At 39.3% G+C, this 19,757-nt stretch overlaps 1 protein-coding gene across 4 annotated transcripts in view; it reads left to right on the plus strand.

Moving 5' to 3' along the window:
• Positions 1-19,757, plus strand: part of LOC128703839 (ankyrin repeat domain-containing protein 50) — a 125,375-nt gene that overhangs the window by 77,648 nt on the left and 27,970 nt on the right. For all 4 annotated transcript variants that reach the window (XM_070103727.1, XM_070103728.1, XM_070103726.1 and 1 more), the window contains 3 exons: positions 277-505; positions 14,741-15,338; positions 16,637-16,755. In XM_070103727.1, coding sequence (XP_069959828.1) covers positions 277-505; positions 14,741-15,338; positions 16,637-16,755 — 946 coding nt within the window. The remainder of the gene's footprint in view (positions 1-276; positions 506-14,740; positions 15,339-16,636; positions 16,756-19,757) is intronic.

Here is a 19,757-nt window from a genome sequence, read left to right on the forward strand (position 1 = left end):
CATTAATAAATTTTTGTTGCCTTTACAGGAGGGCCCCATATATACAGCACTTTCTTTTCAGTGTTCCATGTTTTCACTAGCTTCAAATTGAGCCATTGTTCGTTATGTTTCACCCACCGGCGGGTGGAACAATGGCTCAATTAAAAGCCAAGGAAAACATGGAACACTGAAAAGAGGTACTGTATACACGAGGCCTTCTTGCAGTGTATTATAGTTGTATTGATAGAATTTGTAAATGTATTTCTTATAAATTAATATATAAGTTTATTTTGACAGATATCATTGGCAGGAAAAGAAACAAAGACAAGTTCACTCATGCACCACCACCTTCGGGGCACACTTTCCGACTCTAGTCCATACAATTCTGTATCTGGTCAACGGCGTTCAAAAGTCCTGGCAAGCAGTATTATGAGAGGTGCTCGTAAGAAGACCTTACGTAATTTAGAGCTCCCAGGGCTGAGCGAGCTAGGCTTAAACCAGATGGAGCCAAAAGAATTACCTCCAGGTATGTCTCAGTTACTCATGGACCCTTACATTTGAGAGATAAGCTTTATAACTTCTCATATTGGTGTTTTTCTTTTTATATTTTGTTCGTTCACAAGAGTACATGAGTCTGTAATTAGGGATATGGCAAGGCTGCCTCTCCTTTTATACTTACCTGCTTCTTAAAAGCAAACCAGGTGGGTATAGGGAAGGGCCTTACCAGTCCTTAGGAAAATTGGCAAAAATCAAATATTTCCACTACTTTGAACCCCATTTCAAGCTGCTTCCAGTTCTGAAACAAACCAGAATCATCTCCATTTCAGTAATATATCTTTCATTCTATCAAATGATACAAAGAAACAGACAATAAAGCTATAAAAGCCATCCTAGAAAATACCTCATACAGTGGACCCTCGACCAACGATGGCATCGATTAACAATAAATCCGACTAGCGATACATTTTAACGCAAAAATTTTGCCTCGACTAGCACTAAAAAATCCGACCAACGCTATTCGTTCCGTTCGAGACGCGTCCACTTGGGCCTAAGCGCGCCTCACTTGTCCCATAGGTGCCAGTGTTTACAAGCCAACCAGCCACCATGGTCGCTTCCAAACATACAGTTGGAACATTTCATATTATCACAACCTTTGTAGTGATTGCACCTGCAAAATAAGTCACCATGGGCCCCAAGAAAGCTTCTAGTGCCAACCCTACAGCAAAAAGGGTGAGAATTACTATGGAGATGAAGAAAGAGATCATTGCTAAGTATGAAAGTGGAATGCTTGTCTCAGAGCTGGTCAGGTTGTATAGTAAACCCCATCGCTACTATTGTGGGCAAGAAAACGGCAATCAAGGAAGCTGTTCTTGCCAAAGGTGCAACTATGTTTTCGAAACTGAGATCACAAGTGATAGATGATGTTGAGAGACTCTTATTGGTGTGGATAAACAAAAAACAGATAGCAGGAGATAGCATCTCTCAAGCAATCATATGTGAAAAGGCTAGGAAGCTGCATGACGATTTAATTAAAATAATGCCAGCAACTAGTGGTGATGTGAGTGAATTTAAGGCCAGCAAAGGTTGGTTTGAGAGATTTAAGAAGCGTAGTGGCATTCATAGTGTGATAAGGCATGGTGAGGCTGCCAGTTCGGACCACAAAGCAGCTGAAAAATATGTGCAGGAATTCAAGGAGTACATAGACAGTGAAGGACTGAAACCTGAATAAGTGTTTAATTGTGACAAAACAGGCCTGATTTGGAAGAAAATGCCAAGCAGGACATACATTACTCAGGAGGAAAAGGCACTCCCAGGACATAAACCTATGAAAGACAGGCTTACTCTGTTGATGTGTGCCAATGCTAGTGGTGATTGCAAAGTGAAGCCTTTATTGGTGTATCACTCTGAAACTCCCAGAGTGTTCAGGAAAAACAATGTCCTCAAGGCTAATTTGTGTGTGCTGTGGAGGGCAAACAGTAAGGCATGGGTCACTAGAGACTTTTTCTATGACTGGTTACACCATGCATTTTCCCCCAATGTGAAAAATTACCTAATTGAAAAGAAATTAGACCTTAAGTGCCTCCTGGTATTAGACAATGCTCCTGGTCATCCTTCAGACTTGGCAGAGCGACTTTATAGGGACATGAGCTTCATTAAGGTGAAGTTTTTGCCTCCTAATACCACTCCTCTCCTGCAGCCCATGGATCAGCAGGTCATTTCCAACTTCAAGAAACTGTACACAAAAGCTATGTTTGAAAGGTGCTTTGTAGTGACCTCAGAAACTCAACTAACTCTAAGAGAGTTTAGGAAAGATCTCTTTACCATCCTCAATTGTGTAAACATTATAGGTAAGGCTTGGTAGGAAGTGACTAAGAGGACCTTGAACTCTGCTTGGAAAAAACTGTGGCCAGAATGTGTAGATAAAAGGGATTTTGAAGGGTTTGAGGCTAACCCTGAGAATCCTATGCCAGTTGAGGAATCCATTGTGGCATTGGGGAAGTCCTTGGGGTTGGAGGTTAGTGGGGAGGATGTGGAAGAGTTGGTGGAGGATGACAATGAAGAACTAACCACTGATGAGCTGCTAGATCATCTTCATCAGCATGAGGCCACACCTGAGGAAACTGCTTCGGAGGAGGGGATAGAGAAATTGAAGAAGTTGCCTACTTCTAAGATTAAGGAAATCTGTGCAATGTGGCTTAAAGTGCAAACCTTTATAGATGGAAATCACCCTGACACAGCTACTGCAAGCTGTGTTGGCAACCTGTACACTGACAATGTTGTGAAACACTTTAGAAGTGTCATAAAGGAACGGGAGGTACAGGCCTCTATGGACAGATATGTTGTGCGACAGAAGTCCAGTGACTCTGAAGCTGGTCCTAGTGGCATTAAAAGAACATGAGAAGTAACCCCGGAAAAAGACTTGTTACCTCAAGTCCTAATGGAAGGGGATTCCCCTTCTAAACACTAAGAAGATCAACACTCTCCCCTCCTCCCATCCCATCAATCATCACCAGATCTTCAATAAAGGTAAGTGTCATGTAACTGTGCATGTCTTCTTCAGTTTGTGTGTATTAAAATTAATATTTCATGTGGTAAAATTTTTTTTTTCAATAATTTGGGGTGTCAGGAATGGATTAATTTGATTTCCATTATTTCTTATGAGGAAAATTAACTCGACTAATGATAATTTCGATTAACGATGAGCTCTCAGGAACGAATTAATATCGCTGGTCGAGGGTCCACTGTATTTGCTATTTTAAACCAAACAAGATCCGAGTTTTGCTTTTCCCATCATGCACCATGTGGGGTAGAATTCGTTTTGTACTGTGCACACTCACCACACAGACCCATTCTCTCATATCTAGGTCAAAATTTACCACTTACAGCATCAGAGTACATACTGTATGATACCAAATAGAACTCTTCTTTACTAAGGGAAGTATCATTGGATTCTCGATTGAATTACTGAATTTATTGGAAAGTGACAAAGAAACTTGGAAGAGAAGGCTTAAAATGTAAAAGGACATAAGGAGCAGGTCCCATAGCTTGATTGCTAGTGCACTCAACTCACACACTGAGGTCTCCAGTATGGGTGGAAACATTAGGATGTATTTCCTCAACCCTTTCAGGGTCCAAAGGCCAAATTTCAAAGGGTACACCAGTGTCCAAGAATTTTCCAAAAATAATTTTGTTATTTTTTTCTTGTGAAATGGTAGAGAATCTTTTTCTGAAGGTAATAAAACAAAAAGTACGAAATTTGATGGAAAATTGGCGAAATTATGCTCGCAAAATTTGGTGTGTCAGTGATATTTACGCATCGGCAATTTTGCGGACTTTGACTCCCATTTTAGGCCAATTACATTATTCCAGTTGACCAAATTCTTAGCTATTTCACTAGTATTGCTTCTATTCTATCGATTGAGCACAAGAATTCACCAAGTCAACTGTTTCAACTACAAAATAAAGTGATCAGAAATTGGTAATTTGGCCAATTTAATGCAAAGTTCAAAACACTCCAATTTCAAAATAGGGTCCAGAATAAATAATGCAGGCATTCCTGGCAATAAACTAACATTTCCTCTGTTCATTAGTTACATTTTCAGGCTTTACTAATGAATTCCATTTTGATTTTTTATTCACATAATGAATTTTTATTCAAACCAAAAAATAGAAGATTTACTGTTATGCAATATTGTAATAATTGTATAAATAACATCAGCACATTTTTTTTTTTTTTTTTTTTTTTTTTTTTTTTTTTTTTTTTTTCAACAAGTCGGCCGTCTCCCACCGAGGCAGGGTGACCCAAAAAAGAAAGAAAATCCCCAAAAAGAAAATACTTTCATCATCATTCAACACTTTCACCACACTCGCACATTATCACTGTTTTTGCAGAGGTGCTCAGAATACAACAGTCTAGAAGCATAAACATATAAAGATACACAACATATCCCTCCAAACTGCCAATATCCCAAACCCCTCCTTTAAAGTGCAGGCATTGTACTTCCCATTTCCAGGACTCAAGTCCGACTATATGAAAATAACCGGTTTCCCTGAATCCCTTCACTAAATATTACCCTGCTCACACTCCAACAGATCGTCAGGTCCCAAGTACCATTCGTCTCCATTCACTCCTATCTAACACGCTCACGCACGCTTGCTGGAAGTCCAAGCCCCTTACCCACAAAACCTCCTTTACCCCCTCTCTCCAACCCTTTCGAGGACGACCCCTACCCCGCCTTCCTTCCCCTATAGATTTATATGCTTTCCATGTCATTCTACTGTGATCCATTCTCTCTAAATGACCAAACCACCTCAACAACCCCTCTTCTGCCCTCTGACTAATACTTTTATTAACTCCACACCTTCTCCTAATTTCCACACTCCGAATTTTCTGCATAATATTTACACCACACATTGCCCTTAAACAGGACATCTCCGCTGCCTCCAACCGTCTCCTCGCTGCTGCATTTACCACCCAAGCTTCACACCCATATAAGAGTGTTGGTACTACTATACTTTCATACATTCCCTTCTTTGCCTCCATAGATAACGTTTTTTGACTCCACATATACCTCAACGCACCACTCACCTTTTTTCCCTCATCAATTCTATGATTAACCTCATCCTTCATAAATCCATCCGCCGACACGTCAACTCCCAAGTATCTGAAAACATTCACTTCTTCCATACTCCTCCTCCCCAATTTGATATCCAATTTTTCTTTATCTAAATCATTTGACACCCTCATCACCTTACTCTTTTCTATGTTCACTTTCAACTTTCTACCTTTACACACATTCCCAAACTCATCCACTAACCTTTGCAATTTTTCTTTAGAATCTCCCATAAGCACAGTATCATCAGCAAAAAGTAACTGTGTCAATTCCCATTTTGAATTTGATTCCCCATAATTTAATCCCACCCCTCTCCCAAACACCCTAGCATTTACTTCCTTTACAACCCCATCTATAAATATATTAAACAACCATGGTGACATTACACATCCCTGTCTAAGACCTACTTTTACCGGGAAGTAGTCTCCCTCTCTTCTACACACCCTAACCTGAGCCTCACTATCCTCATAAAAACTCTTTACAGCATTTAATAACTTACCACCTATTCCATATACTTGCAACATCTGCCACATTGCTCCTCTATCCACTCTATCATATGCCTTTTCTAAATCCATAAATGCAATAAAAACTTCCCTATCTTTATCTAAATACTGTTCACATATATGCTTCAATGTAAACACCTGATCTACACATCCCCTACCCACTCTAAAACCTCCTTGCTCATCCGCAATCCTACATTCTGTCTTACCTCTAATTCTTTCAATTATAACCCTACCGTACACTTTTCCTGGTATACTCAGTAAGCTTATTCCTCTATAATTTTTACAGTCTCTTTTGTCCCCTTTCCCTTTATATAAAGGGACTATACATGCTCTCTGCCAATCCCTAGGTACCTTCCCCTCTTTCATACATTTATTAAACAAAAGTACCAACCACTCCAACACTATATCCCCCCCTGCTTTTAACATTTCTGTCATGATCCCATCAGTTCCAGCTGCTTTACCCCCTTTCATTTTACGTAATGCCTCACGTACCTCCCCCACACTTACATTCTGCTCTTCTTCACTCCTAAAAGATGGTATACCTCCCTGACCAGTGCATGAAATTACTGCCTCTGTTTCTTCCTTAACATTTAAAAGTTCCTCAAAATATTCTCGCCATCTACCCAATACCTCCATCTCCCCATCTACTAACTCCCCTACTCTGTTTTTAACTGACAAATCCATATTTTCCCTAGGCTTTCTTAACTTGTTTAACTCACTCCAAAATTTTTTCTTATTTTCATTAAAATTTCTTGACAGTGCCTCTCCCACTCTATCATCTGCTCTCCTTTTGCACTCTCTCACCACTCTCTTTACCTTTCTTTTACTCTCCATATACTCTGCTCTTCTTATAACACTTCTGCTTTGTAAAAACCTCTCATAAGCTACCTTTTTCTCTTTTATCACACCCTTTACTTCATCATTCCACCAATCACTCCTCTTTCCTCCTGCCCCCACCCTCCTATAACCACAAACTTCTGCCCCACATTCTAATACTGCATTTTTAAAACTATTCCAACCCTCTTCAACCCCCCCACTACTCATCTTTGCACTAGCCCACCTTTCTGCCAATAGTCGCTTATATCTCACCCGAACTTCCTCCTCCCTTAGTTTATACACTTTCACTTCCCTCTTACTTGTTGTTGCCACCTTCCTCTTTTCCCATCTACCTCTTACTCTAACTGTAGCTACAACTAAATAATGATCCGATATATCAGTTGCCCCTCTATAAACATGTACATCCTGGAGCCTACCCATCAACCTTTTATCCACCAATACATAATCTAATAAACTACTTTCATTACGTGCTACATCATACCTTGTATATTTATTTATCCTCTTTTTCATAAAATATGTATTACTTATTACCAAATTTCTTTCTACACATAGCTCAATTAAAGGCTCCCCATTTACATTTACCCCTGGCACCCCAAATTTACCTACTACTCCCTCCATAACATTTTTACCCACTTTAGCATTAAAATCCCCAACCACCATTACTCTCACACTTGATTCAAAACTCCCCACGCATTCACTCAACATTTCCCAAAATCTCTCTCTCTCCTCTACACTTCTCTCTTCTCCAGGTGCATACACGCTTATTATAACCCACTTTTCACATCCAATCTTTATTTTACTCCACATAATCCTTGAATTAATACATTTATAGTCCCTCTTTTCCTGCCATAGCTTATCCTTCAACATTATTGCTACTCCTTCTTTAGCTCTAACTCTATTTGAAACCCCTGACCTAATCCCATTTATTCCTCTCCACTGAAACTCTCCCACCCCCTTCAGCTTTGTTTCACTTAAAGCCAGGACATCCAGCTTCTTCTCATTCATAACATCCACAATCATCTCTTTCTTATCATCTGCACAACATCCACGCACATTCAGACTTCCCACTTTGACAATTTTCTTCTTCTTATTCTTTTTAGTAATCTTTACAGGAAAAGGGGTTACTAGCCCATTGTTCCCGGCATTTTAGTTGACTTTTACAACACGCATGGCTTACGGAGGAAAGATTCTTATTCCACTTCCCCATGGATATAAAAGGAAAATTAATAAGACCAAGAACTATTAAGATAAAATCAAAGAAAACTCAGATGAGTGTGTATAAATAAATGTGTACATGTATGTGTAGTGTGACCTAAGTGTAAGTAGAAGTAGCAAGACATGCCTGTAATCTTGCATATTTATGAGACAGACAAAAGACATCAGCAATCCTACCATCATGTAAAACAATCACAGGCTTCGTTTTACACTCACTTGGCAGGACGGTAGTACCTCCCTGGGTGGTTGCTGTCTACCAACCTACTACCTACAAGCACATTTGTGGACATATATTAGACCAACACAAATTTAACATTTCTGCTACTTTGAGCCATTTTCAGTAGGAAAACCAATCAAAATCATCTCTATTTCTGTAATATGTCTTCCATTCTATCAAATGAGACCAAGAAATCGCAACTATAACTATAAAAAACATACAAAAAAACACTGCAAAGTCGCTGTTTTAATTGAAAATTAGTCTCAGCTTTTTTTCTCTCTTGCACTGTGTGCTGCAGGATTTGTTTTATATGGTGCACACATACCACATAGATGTATTCTCTCATATCAAGGCCAAAATTTACCTCTCACAGCTTATCATAGTGAGCTGAGCTCATGACGTAGATCTACGGTTTGGACCCTCAACGTAAAGCCGCAGATTTACAGCATGGACCCTCAAGGGGTTAAGACATCTGCTGTCCATGTCCACCTAACAGTAAAATAGGTGCCTGGGTGTTAGTTGGCTGATGTGGGTTACATCCTGGGGACATAATTGACCTAATTTGACCGAAATGCTCTGCATAACCAGGGACTTTCTGTATAGTAGTATGCCATTGATGTCAGCTATGGTCTGTATACCTTGTACATACATGTACTTATAGAAATAAAGATTATTATTATTTTTTTTTTCAACAAACCGGCCGTATCCCACCAAGGCAGGGTGGCCCAAAAAGAAAAACAAAAGTTTCTCTTTTCAAATTTAGTAATTTATACAGGAGAAGGGTTAGTAGCCCCTTGCTCCCGGCATTTTAGTCGCCTCTTACAACACGCATGGCTTACGGAAGAAGAATTCTGTTCCACTTCCCCATGGAGATAAGAGGAAATAAACAAGAACAAGAACTAGAAAGAAAATAGCAGAAAACCCAGAGGGGTGTGTATATATATGCTTGTACATGTATGTGTAGTGTGACCTAAGTGTAAGTAGAAGTAGCAAGACGTACCTGAAATCTTGCGTGTTTATGAGAGAAAAAAAGACACCAGCAATCCTACCATCATGTAAAACAATTACAGGCTTTCGTTTTGCACTCGCTTGGCAGGACGGTAGTACCTCCCTGGGCGGTTTCTGTCTACCAACCTACTAACTAGGTATTATTATTATTATTATTATTATTATTATTCTTTCAACACACCGGCCGTATCCCACCGAGGCGGGGTGGCCCAAAAGGAAAAACGAAAGTTTCTCCTTTTACATTTAGTAATATATACAGGAGAGGGGATTACTAGCCCCTTGCTCCCGGCATTTTAGTTGCCTCTTACAACACGCATGGCTTACGGAGGAAGAATTCTGTTCCACTTCCCCATGGAGATAAGAGGAAATAAACAAGAATAAGAACTAGATAGAAAATAGAAGAAAACCCAGAGGGTTGTGTATATATACGCTTGTAAGAGCAGAGTATATGGAGAGTAAAAGAAAGGTAGAGAGAGTGGTGAGAGAGTGCAAAAGGAGAGCAGATGATAGAGTGGGAGAGGCACTGTCAAGAAATTTTAATGAAAATAAGAAAAAATTTTGGAGTGAGTTAAACAAGTTAAGAAAGCCTAGGGAAAGTATGGATTTGTCAGTTAAAAACAGAGTAGGGGAGTTAGTAGATGGGGAGATGGAGGTATAAGGTAAATGGCGAGAATATTTTGAGGAACTTTTAAATGTTAAGGAAGAAAGAGAGGCAGTAATTTCATGCACTGGTCAGGGAGGTATACCATCTTTTAGGAGTGAAGAAGAGCAGAATGTAAGTGTGGGGGAGGTACGTGAGGCATTGCGTAGAGTGAAAGGGGGTAAAGCAGCTGGAACTGATGGGATCATGACAGAAATGTTAAAAGCAGGGGGGGATATAGTGTTGGAGTGGCTGGTACTTTTGTTTAATAAATGTATGAAAGAGGGGAAGTTACCTAGGGATTGGCGGAGAGCATGTATAGTCCCTTTATATAAAGGGAAAGGGGACAGAAGAGACTGTAAAAATTATAGAGGAATAAGTTTATTGAGTATACCAGGAAAAGTGTACGGTAGGGTTATAATTGAAAGAATTAGAGGTAAGACAGAATGTAGGATTGCGGATGAGCAAGGAGGTTTCAGAGTGGATAGGGGATGTGTAGATCAAGTGTTTACATTGAAGCATATATGTGAACAGTATTTAGATAAAGGTAGGGAAGTTTTTATTGCATTTATGGATTTAGAAAAGGCATATGATAGAGTGGATAGAGGAGCAATGTGGCAGATGTTGCAAGTATATGGAATAGGTGGTAAGTTATTAAATGCTGTAAAGAGTTTTTATGAGGATAGTGAGGCTCATGTTAGGGTGTGTAGAAGAGAGGGAGACTACTTCCCGGTAAAAGTAGGTCTTAGACAGGGATGTGTAATGTCACCATGGTTGTTTAATATATTTATAGATGGGGTTGTAAAGGAAGTAAATGCTAGGGTGTTCGGGAGAGGGGTGGGATTAAATTTTGGGGAATCAAATTCAAAATGGGAATTGACACAGTTACTTTTTGCTGATGATACTGTGCTTATGGGAGATTCTAAAGAAAAATTGCAAAGGTTAGTGGATGAGTTTGGGAATGTGTGTAAAGGTAGAAAGTTGAAAGTGAACATAGAAAAGAGTAAGGTGATGAGGGTATCAAATGATTTAGATAAAGAAAAATTGGATATCAAATTGGGGAGGAGGAGTATGGAAGAAGTGAATGTTTTCAGATACTGTACTTGGGAGTTGACGTGTCGGCGGATGGATTTATGAAGGATGAGGTTAATCATAGAATTGATGAGGGAAAAAAGGTGAGTGGTGTATTGAGGTATATGTGGAGTCAAAAAACGTTATCTATGGAGGCAAAGAAGGGAATGTATGAAAGTATAGTAGTACCAACACTCTTATATGGGTGTGAAGCTTGGGTGGTAAATGCACCAGCGAGGAGACGGTTGGAGGCAGTGGAGATGTCCTGTTTAACCCTTTCAGGGTCCGTCCTGTAGATCAACGGCTTTACGTTGAGTGTCCAAACCATAGATCTACGCCAAAATTCTAGCGCCGTCAAATTTAGCGCAAAAACGCTCATAGGCCTACATGTGAGAGAACGGGTCTGCGTGGTGGGTGTGCGCCATAAACAAAATATCTAGGCACCCGCATAGCATTGTGGGAACGCCGGCTCAGTTACCCTTATTCACCATGCCTCGTCGCAAGTCAGCTCTCACTCCCCGGAAAATTGGGACTCTCCTCTTCCTATCTGATAGTTCTGACACTGATGGAAGTGGAAATGAAGACGAATTCTACGGCTTTGATCAGTTAGTGACCGAAAAGAATGACCAGGATATCGATAATAGTGCAGAAAACCCTGACGATCCTCAACCTTCTACCTCTGGTGTGGGCACTCGTGACTCATGGTCGGTTGTTCCTCATCGCAAGAGAAAACTAATATTTTCGCGTGGCCAGGCCTCTGACTTCAGTAATGATGATAGTGACGTGGACTGTGATTTTATTGCGCTCGACGATCAATTGAGTAGTGATAGTGAGGAATCATATTCACCAGTGAAGCGTCGGTATGTTCGCCGCTGCATGCGCTCGGGTAGTGGACCCTATGCTGTGCCCAGGGGACGGAGTACATCCCGGAGTACATCCCATGGCCCAACACCAGTTTTAGGTAGTGATAGTGAGGATGATGTGGCTACACTTGGCATGGATAGACCACAGGCATCAGTGGATGGTGTTAGTGGTGATGGTAGTGGCACCGCCATGCGTGACTCACCAGGCCATGCTGGGACCCACGCTGCTGACTCGTCAGTTCAAGGACAAAGCGGAGCGCCAGCCACCAGCCCACCACAACCACAACCACCCGCACAACCAGCCTATGATGTCCAGTATCCACCAGCAAACCGTATGTGGGATTGGCAGCAAAATCCCAATTTTGTTCCCAAGCCTCACCACTTTGATGATTCTCAAAGTGGAATTCTACCTACTTGTCCCCTTGGAACCACGGCCAATGAACTGGAATTCTTTGAATTATTCTTTGACCAACCATTGATGGAAATTATTGTCAGGGAAAGTAATAAGTATTTTGAGTACACCATGGCAAATACGATCTTATCACCACAGTCAAGACTACACAGGTGGAAAGAGACGACTGTTGCAGAAATGTATTTGCTTTTTGCAACAATAATGCTTATGCCTCACGTCTATAAGCATAATATAAAAGCATACTGGTCCACACATCGGCTAATTTCTACCCCGGTCTTCAGTGAAATCATACCAGTGAACAGGTTTATCCTACTCTTACGTATGTTGCACTTCTCTGACAAAACCAGGCCTGACAGAAGTGACAGGTTATACAAGATTAGAAATGTTTTCATGTATCTCAAACAAAAGTTCAGCATATACTTTTATCCATTCAAGAATCTTGTAATTGACGAGTCTTTGATTTTGTTCAAAGGTAGACTGTCATTCAAGCAGTATATACCGAGCAAGAGGAAACGCTTTGGTATAAAACTGTTTGTACTCTGTGATTGTGACAGTGGCCTGGTGTTGGATATTGTTGTATACACGGGTAGTAAAACATTGAAAGATACCAAGATGTTATTGGGTATCTCAGGTGACGTAGTGAGAAACATGATGGCACCTTATCTTGGTAAGGGGCATACATTATATACCGATAACTGGTACACAAGCCCATTAGTCAGTGATTTCGTGCGAGTGAACAAGACAGATGTGTGTGGCACAGTGTGTTCTAATCGTAAACATATGCCCAGGCTCAATGCAGGTGCTCGTGGTGATGACGTGCAGGTGTTTACTGCCAATGACATCATGGCATTACGGTGGCATGACAAGCGAGATGTCACATTGTTGACAACCATTCACCGTAATGAAATGCAAGACAGTGGCAAAGTTGATCGAGTGACTAATGAACGTATTCGAAAACCAGTGACAGTGATTGATTATACACAAAACATGCGCTTGGTTGACAAATGTGACATGCAGATTGGTTTTGTTGACTGTGTTCGTAAGAATTACAAGTGGTACATGAAACTTTTCTTCCATCTCATGGACATTTCAATGCTCAATGCATATAATATGTACCAAATAAAGACTGGCAACAGACCACCGTATGGTGAATTTTGTTTGTCTGTTGTCAGACAACTCATAATGAAGTACCAGCTATACCTGCTATACAACACGGTCCTCGAATTCCTCAGGATATACCCAAGCGTTTGAGGAGGGAAGGTGATCATTTCATAATACAACTTCCTTCAACTCAAGAAATTTGCTCAGAAGAGATGCATCGTCTGTGCACAAACAAAAAGACGGCAACAAAGACGCAAAGACACTCGGTTTATGTGTGAGGAATGTAAGGTGCCTCTGTGAATGGTGCCTTGTTTCAAGGAGTTCCACAAGCTCCAGCAGTTCTAAAACCATGTCCAGTGATTGTAAATATGTAAATATATGATAGAACATTAGTATTATACAAGATTTGTGTATGTTTATTGTAATAAACAACAGTGGTAAACAATAATATGATAATAACTTTAGTGCGGTTATTGTGTTCAATACAGTGAGTTTATATATATACATTATATACAGTATTGGTCTCTCAGGCCCCAAATGTTAGTAGGAATAGAAAAAAATTGGAAAAGAAAAGAAAAAACAACAAAAACCGCAAAATAATGTAATGCGCGTATGTGGAATTCGTCGATGTTGCCGCCACCACATCATTTTCGACAAACTTCTTGGCACTGTATCTTGGTAAGTACTGATCAGAATTTTTTTTTTTGTCTTATTACCTTCACAAAAATATGCTCTTTAATTCTGTAAGAAAAAATATTTTTTTTTTTTTTTTTTCAAAATTTCTTGGACACTGGAGCACCACTTCAGATTTTGGCCTTGGACCCTGAAGGGGTTAAGGGCAATGTGTGGTGTAAATATTATGCAGAAAATTCGGAGTGTGGAAATTAGGAAAAGGTGTGGAGTTAATAAAAGTATTAGTCAGAGGGCAGAAGAGGGGTTGTTGAGGTGATTTGGTCATTTAGAGAGAATGGATCTAAGTAGAATGACATGGAAAGCATATAAATCTATAGGGGAAGGAAGGAGGGGTAGGGGTCGTCCTCGAAAGGGTTGGAGAGAGGGGGTAAAGGAGGTTTTGTGGGCAAGGGGCTTGGACTTCCAGCAAGCGTGCGTGAGCGTGTTAGATAGGAGTGAATGGAGACGAATGGTACTTGGGACCTGACGATCTGTTGGAGTGTGAGCAGGGTAATATTTAGTGAAGGGATTCAGGGAAACCGGTTATTTTCATATAGTCGGACTTGAGTCCTGGAAATGGGAAGTACAATGCCTGCACTTTTAAGGAGGGGTTTGGGATATTGGCAGTTTGGAGGGATATGTTGTGTATCTTTATATGTGTATGCTTCTAAACTGTTGTGTTCTGAGCACCTCTGCAAAAACAGTGATAATGTGTGAGTGTGGTGAAAGTGTTGAATGATGAAAGTATTTTCTTTTTGGGGATTTTCTTTTTTGGGTCACCCTGCCTCGGTGGGAGACGGCCGACTTGTTGAAAAAAAAAAAACATATGTGTAGTGTGACCTAAGTAAGTACAAGTAGCAAGACATACCTGAAATCTTGCATATTCATGAGACAGAAAAAAGGACACCAGCAATCCTACCATCATGTAAAACAGTTACAGGCTTTCATTTTACACTCACTTGGCAGGACGGTAGTACCTCCTTGGGCGGTTGCTGTCTACTAACCTACTACTATTATTATTACTATTATTATAATAAATGTATATGATGAAATTGAAAATGAAAGTGTAATCACGATATTCTCCCAAATCACTTTTATTTCTCATCAGTTGAAAAGACTTCAGACTCGGAGGAGGACAGCTGTGCAGTGTTGGCTCATCCACCTCAGTGTTCGTCACTAAAGGTGGCTGAAGCGCTGAAGCATTATACCAACATTGCTGCTGCAATAGCTACTGCTGGTGTGGCTAAACCTAACTGTGCACAAAATATCAGTGAAGAAATTAATATTATGAAATTAGAAAACAGACACAGTGATAAAATTCTAACCACAGAAAGCAGTGAAAGTAAAACAAGTAATGATACCTGTAATACTCAGTCGAGGGATTCTCAATTCTTGAAAAAAATTAGTGATACTGTAGTTACAAATAACAGTGAAAATGTTATAAAATATTTGCATGAACTATATGAATATGAAAATGGTAATACAGATTTAATAAAATATGACAGGGATGATCATTCAGATTGTACCAAATACAGTGCAATGGATAGATTATATGAAAATGCTGAAAATAGCTTTGAAAATGACTCTGTGCCTGCATTGAATCTTTTATACGATAATGAATTTGAAGATGACATGTTGCAAAGAATAAACAGAAGACAGATACTGGAAGATAAAGCTGCCAGGTCCCTCAGCATCGCTGAAAAACAGTAGGTACAATATTGATTTGTCAATCATTTCAGTGCTAGAATAGTATTGCAGGGCTAGAAGAGTGTTGCAGGGCTAGAAGAGTGTTGCAGGGCTAGAAGAGTGTTGCAGGGCTAGAAGAGTGTTGCAGACATGTTAGTTTCTACTTGTGCTTTTGCCAGTACTGTGACTGAATCCATATGGAATACCTTTGATATACCTTTGATGAGATCCAAGAGATTTTTTTTACTCCCAGAGCCCGGCCATGGGCCAGGCTTATCTGGTGCTTGCCTGGTCAATCAGGCTGTTGCTGCTGGTGACACACTGTCTCACAACATAGAAAATTTTGTGTACAACGAGTTTACTGTACCAAAAAACTATACACAGATTCAAATTCTCTATTTCTTTTATGCAGTATGAAGATATAATGTAGTTTATATCTAATAAAATAGTTAGGCATCAAAGAAAGCCTCCCTAGCATGCAGTGCATTTCGAGTTATATAAAGATATCTCATGAATGTATTTTACCTGTTTGAAACACATTTTACTTGCAAAAGTTTATTTTTCTAGAAATAAAATCATTAAAATACATTACTGTAGAACTAAAATATGGATTAAATATTCCCTTTGTTAAAGTATTATACTGTACTATAATTGTTATTACTAAAGTGCATAATTAAATGTTCTGTCGGTTGACAGCATATTTAGAACCATACGACTTATCTTGCTTGTAACTCTGGGAAATGCAAGCAATTAAAATTCCTCTTATGGTTTTAGATATTTGCTGTTTAGAGGAACATATAAACTGTTGTATCTGTGTGCCTCTGGCAAGACAGTGATAGACTGAATGATGGTGAAAGTGTTTCTTTTTTTCAGGTCACCCTGCCTCGGTGAGAGATGGCCAGTGTGTTAAAAAATAAAAAAAAATTACCCACTCTATTTCTTGGGAAGAATGACTGATTTGGTAATAAAAAATTCATAGTAAAAAATATATTAATGGTGATTATTGTAGTATTTTTTTTTTCAGTGAACCAGCCATATCCCACCAAGGGAGGGTGATCTAAAAAAAAAAGTTTTTCTTTTTAAATTTAGTAATTTATACAGGAGAAGGGATTACTAGCCCTTTGCTCCCATTATTAATAATGGCAAAATATTTTTGTATATTTGAGAGATTTAGGTTTTGCATGTGATGTTTGATTAGGGTATTTTGGTTTAGAATGAGTGGCAGTGCAGTACTAGAAATTTGCCATGATTTTCTAATAACAAATATTTTAGCCACTGTCTCTCGATATGCACGACTGCCATATTTATTGTTTTGCAGAGGTGTAGGTTGGAGAACATCTGCAGGCAGACTGAATGACAGATACATTATAAGTGCAGAAACGAGAAAGCGTGCTGAAGAAAGATGGAATAACAAACTTGCATCATTGACATTACAAGGTAACTTCTCTGGCTTTTTCATTTATCCATTCTGTTTTCCATATGGACTCTAAGAGTAATTTATAAATGGTTGATAGAATTATTATTTTTACATTCATGGGGAGTGCTAAACCCATAAAACCCATAAGGGGTCATAAAGCACCTGGAGGAATGGAAGGCATTCAGACTCGATTCAAGGATTGCAGCATGGGACTAATTCTGTGAGTCTGTGCTGCAACCTTCCTTCAGAGGGACAGTTTATAAAAGTATTAAAGTACTCAAAACCAGTCTCTTTATTCTTTATTTTTGTGACTTAATTTGTATTTTGGTAATGTGAAATATTCTAAATTATATTAATTCAATACTTTAAATTAAAACTGCATATATACATTCAGTACCAATTCTGTACTGAATATCATATTTTTCAGTGGGATACAGTCTGTTTTAGGAAAAAGTATTAATTACCTTTTTCTGTGTCATAAACACGCCAGATAACAGGGATATCTTGCTACTCACACTTTGGTCACACTTCACAGACACGCACATGCATATATATATACATACATCTAGGTTTTTCTCCTTTTTCTAAATAGCTCTTGTTCTTCTTTATTTCTTCTATTGTCTATGGGGAAGTGGAAAAGAATCTTTCCTCCGTAAGCCATGCGTGTCGTATGAGGCGACTAAAATGCCGGGAGCAATGGGCTAGTAACCCCTTCTCCTGTAGACATTTACTAAAAAAGAGAAGAAGAAAAACTTTATAAAACTGGGATGCTTGAATGTGCATGGATGCTGTGCAGATGACAAGAAACAGATGATTGCTGATGTTATGAATGAAAAGAAGTTGGATGTCCTGGCCCTAAGCGAAACAAAGTTGAAGGGGGTAGGGGAGTTTCGGTGGGGGGAAATAAATGGGATTAAATTTGGAGTATCTGAGAGAGTTAGAGAAAAGGAAGGGGTAGCAGTACTGTTGAAGGATCAGTTATGGAAGGAGAAAAGAGAATATGAATGTGTAAATTCAAGAATTATGTGGATTAAAGTAAAGGTTGGATGCGAAAAGTGGGTCATAATAAGCATGTATGCACCTGGAGAAGAGAGGAATGTAGAGGAGAGAGAGAGATTTTGGGAGATGTTAAGTGAATGTATAGGAGCCTTTAAACCAAGTGAGAGAGTAATTGTGGTAGGGGACCTGAATGCTAAAGTAGGAGAAACTTTTAGAGAGGGTGTGGTAGGTAAGTTTGGGGTGCCACTTGTAAATGATAATGGGAGCCCTTTGATTGAACTTTGTATAGAAAGGGGTTTAGTTATAGGTAATACATATTTTAAGAAAAAGAGGTTAAATAAATATACAAGATATGATGTAGGGCAAAATGACAGTAGTTTGTTGGATTATGTATTGGTAGATAAAAGACTGTTGAGTAGACTTCAGGATGTACATGCTTATAGAGGGGCCACAGATATATCAGATCACTTTCTAGTTGTAGCTACACTGAGAGTAAAAGGTAGATGGGATACAAGGAGAATAGAAGCATCAGGGAAGAGAGAGGTGAAGATTTATAAACTAAAAGAGGAGGCAGTTAGGGTAAGATATAAACAGCTATTGGAGGATAGATGGGCTAATGAGAGCATAGGCAATGGGGTCGAAGAGGTATGGGGTAGGTTTAAAAATGTAATGTTAGAGTGTTCAGCAGAAGTTTGTGGTTACAGGAAAGTGGGTGCGGGAGGGAAGAGGAGCGATTGGTGGAATGATGATGTAAAGAGAGTAGTAAGGGAGAAAAAGTTAGCATATGAGAAGTTTTTACAAAGTAGAAGTGATGCAAGGAGGGAAGAGTATATGGAGAAAAAGAGAGAGGTTAAGAGAGTGGTGAAGCAATGTAAAAAGAGAGCAAATGAGAGAGTGGGTGAGATGTTATCAACAAATTTTGTTGAAAATAAGAAAAAGTTTTGGAGAGAGATTAACAAGTTAAGGAAGTAAAGTAAAAGGACACAAGTGCAACTAATGTGACATTTATTGTGGCAACGTTTCGCTCTCCAGGAGCTTTATCAAGCTCCTGGAGAGTGAAACGTTGCCACAATAAATGTCACATTAGTTGCACTTGTGTCATTTTACTTTACATATTGTCGGTAATTCTACCAACTTTATTACAAGTTAAGGAAGCCTAGAGAACAAATGGATTTTCAGTTAAAAATAGGAGAGGAGAGTTATTAAATGGAGAGTTAGAGGTATTGGGAAGATGGAGGGAACATTTTGAGGAATTGTTAAATGTTGATGAAGATAGGGAAGCTGTGATTTCATGTATAGGGCAAGGAGGAATAACATCTTGTAGGAGTGAGGAAGAGCCAGTTGTGAGTGTGGAGGAAGTTCGTGAGGCAGTAGGTAAAATGAAAGGGGGTAAGGCAGCTGGGATTGATGGGATAAAGTTAGAAATGTTAAAAGCTGGTGGAGATATAGTTTTGGAATGGTTGGTGCAATTATTTAATAAATGTATGGATGAGGGTAAGGTACCTAGGGATTGGCAGAGAGCATGCATAGTTCCTTTGTATAAAGGCAAAGGGGACAAAAGAGAGTGCAAAAATTACAGGGGTATAAGTCTGTTGAGTATACCTGGTAAAGTGTATGGTAGAGTTATTATTGAAAGAATTAAGAGTAAGATGGAGAATAGGATAGCAGATGAACAAGGAGGCTTTAGGAAAGGTAGGGGGTGTGTGGACCAGGTGTTTACAGTGAAACATATAAGTGAACAGTATTTAGATAAGGCTAAAGAGGTCTTTGTGGCATTTATGGATTTGGAAAAGGCGTATGACAGGGTGGATAGGGGGGCAATGTGGCAGATGTTGCAGGTGTATGGTATAGGAGGTAGGTTACTGAAAGCAGTGAAGAGTTTTTATGAGGATAGTGAGGCTCAAGTTAGAGTATGTAGGAAAGAGGGAAATTATTTCCCAGTAAAAGTAGGCCTTAGACAAGGATGTGTGATGTCAGCGTGGTTGTTTAATATATTTATAGATGGGGTTGTAAGAGAAGTAAA

Source organism: Cherax quadricarinatus, chromosome 87, assembly GCF_038502225.1.
Source record: "Cherax quadricarinatus isolate ZL_2023a chromosome 87, ASM3850222v1, whole genome shotgun sequence".
NCBI classification, from domain to species: domain Eukaryota; kingdom Metazoa; phylum Arthropoda; class Malacostraca; order Decapoda; family Parastacidae; genus Cherax; species Cherax quadricarinatus.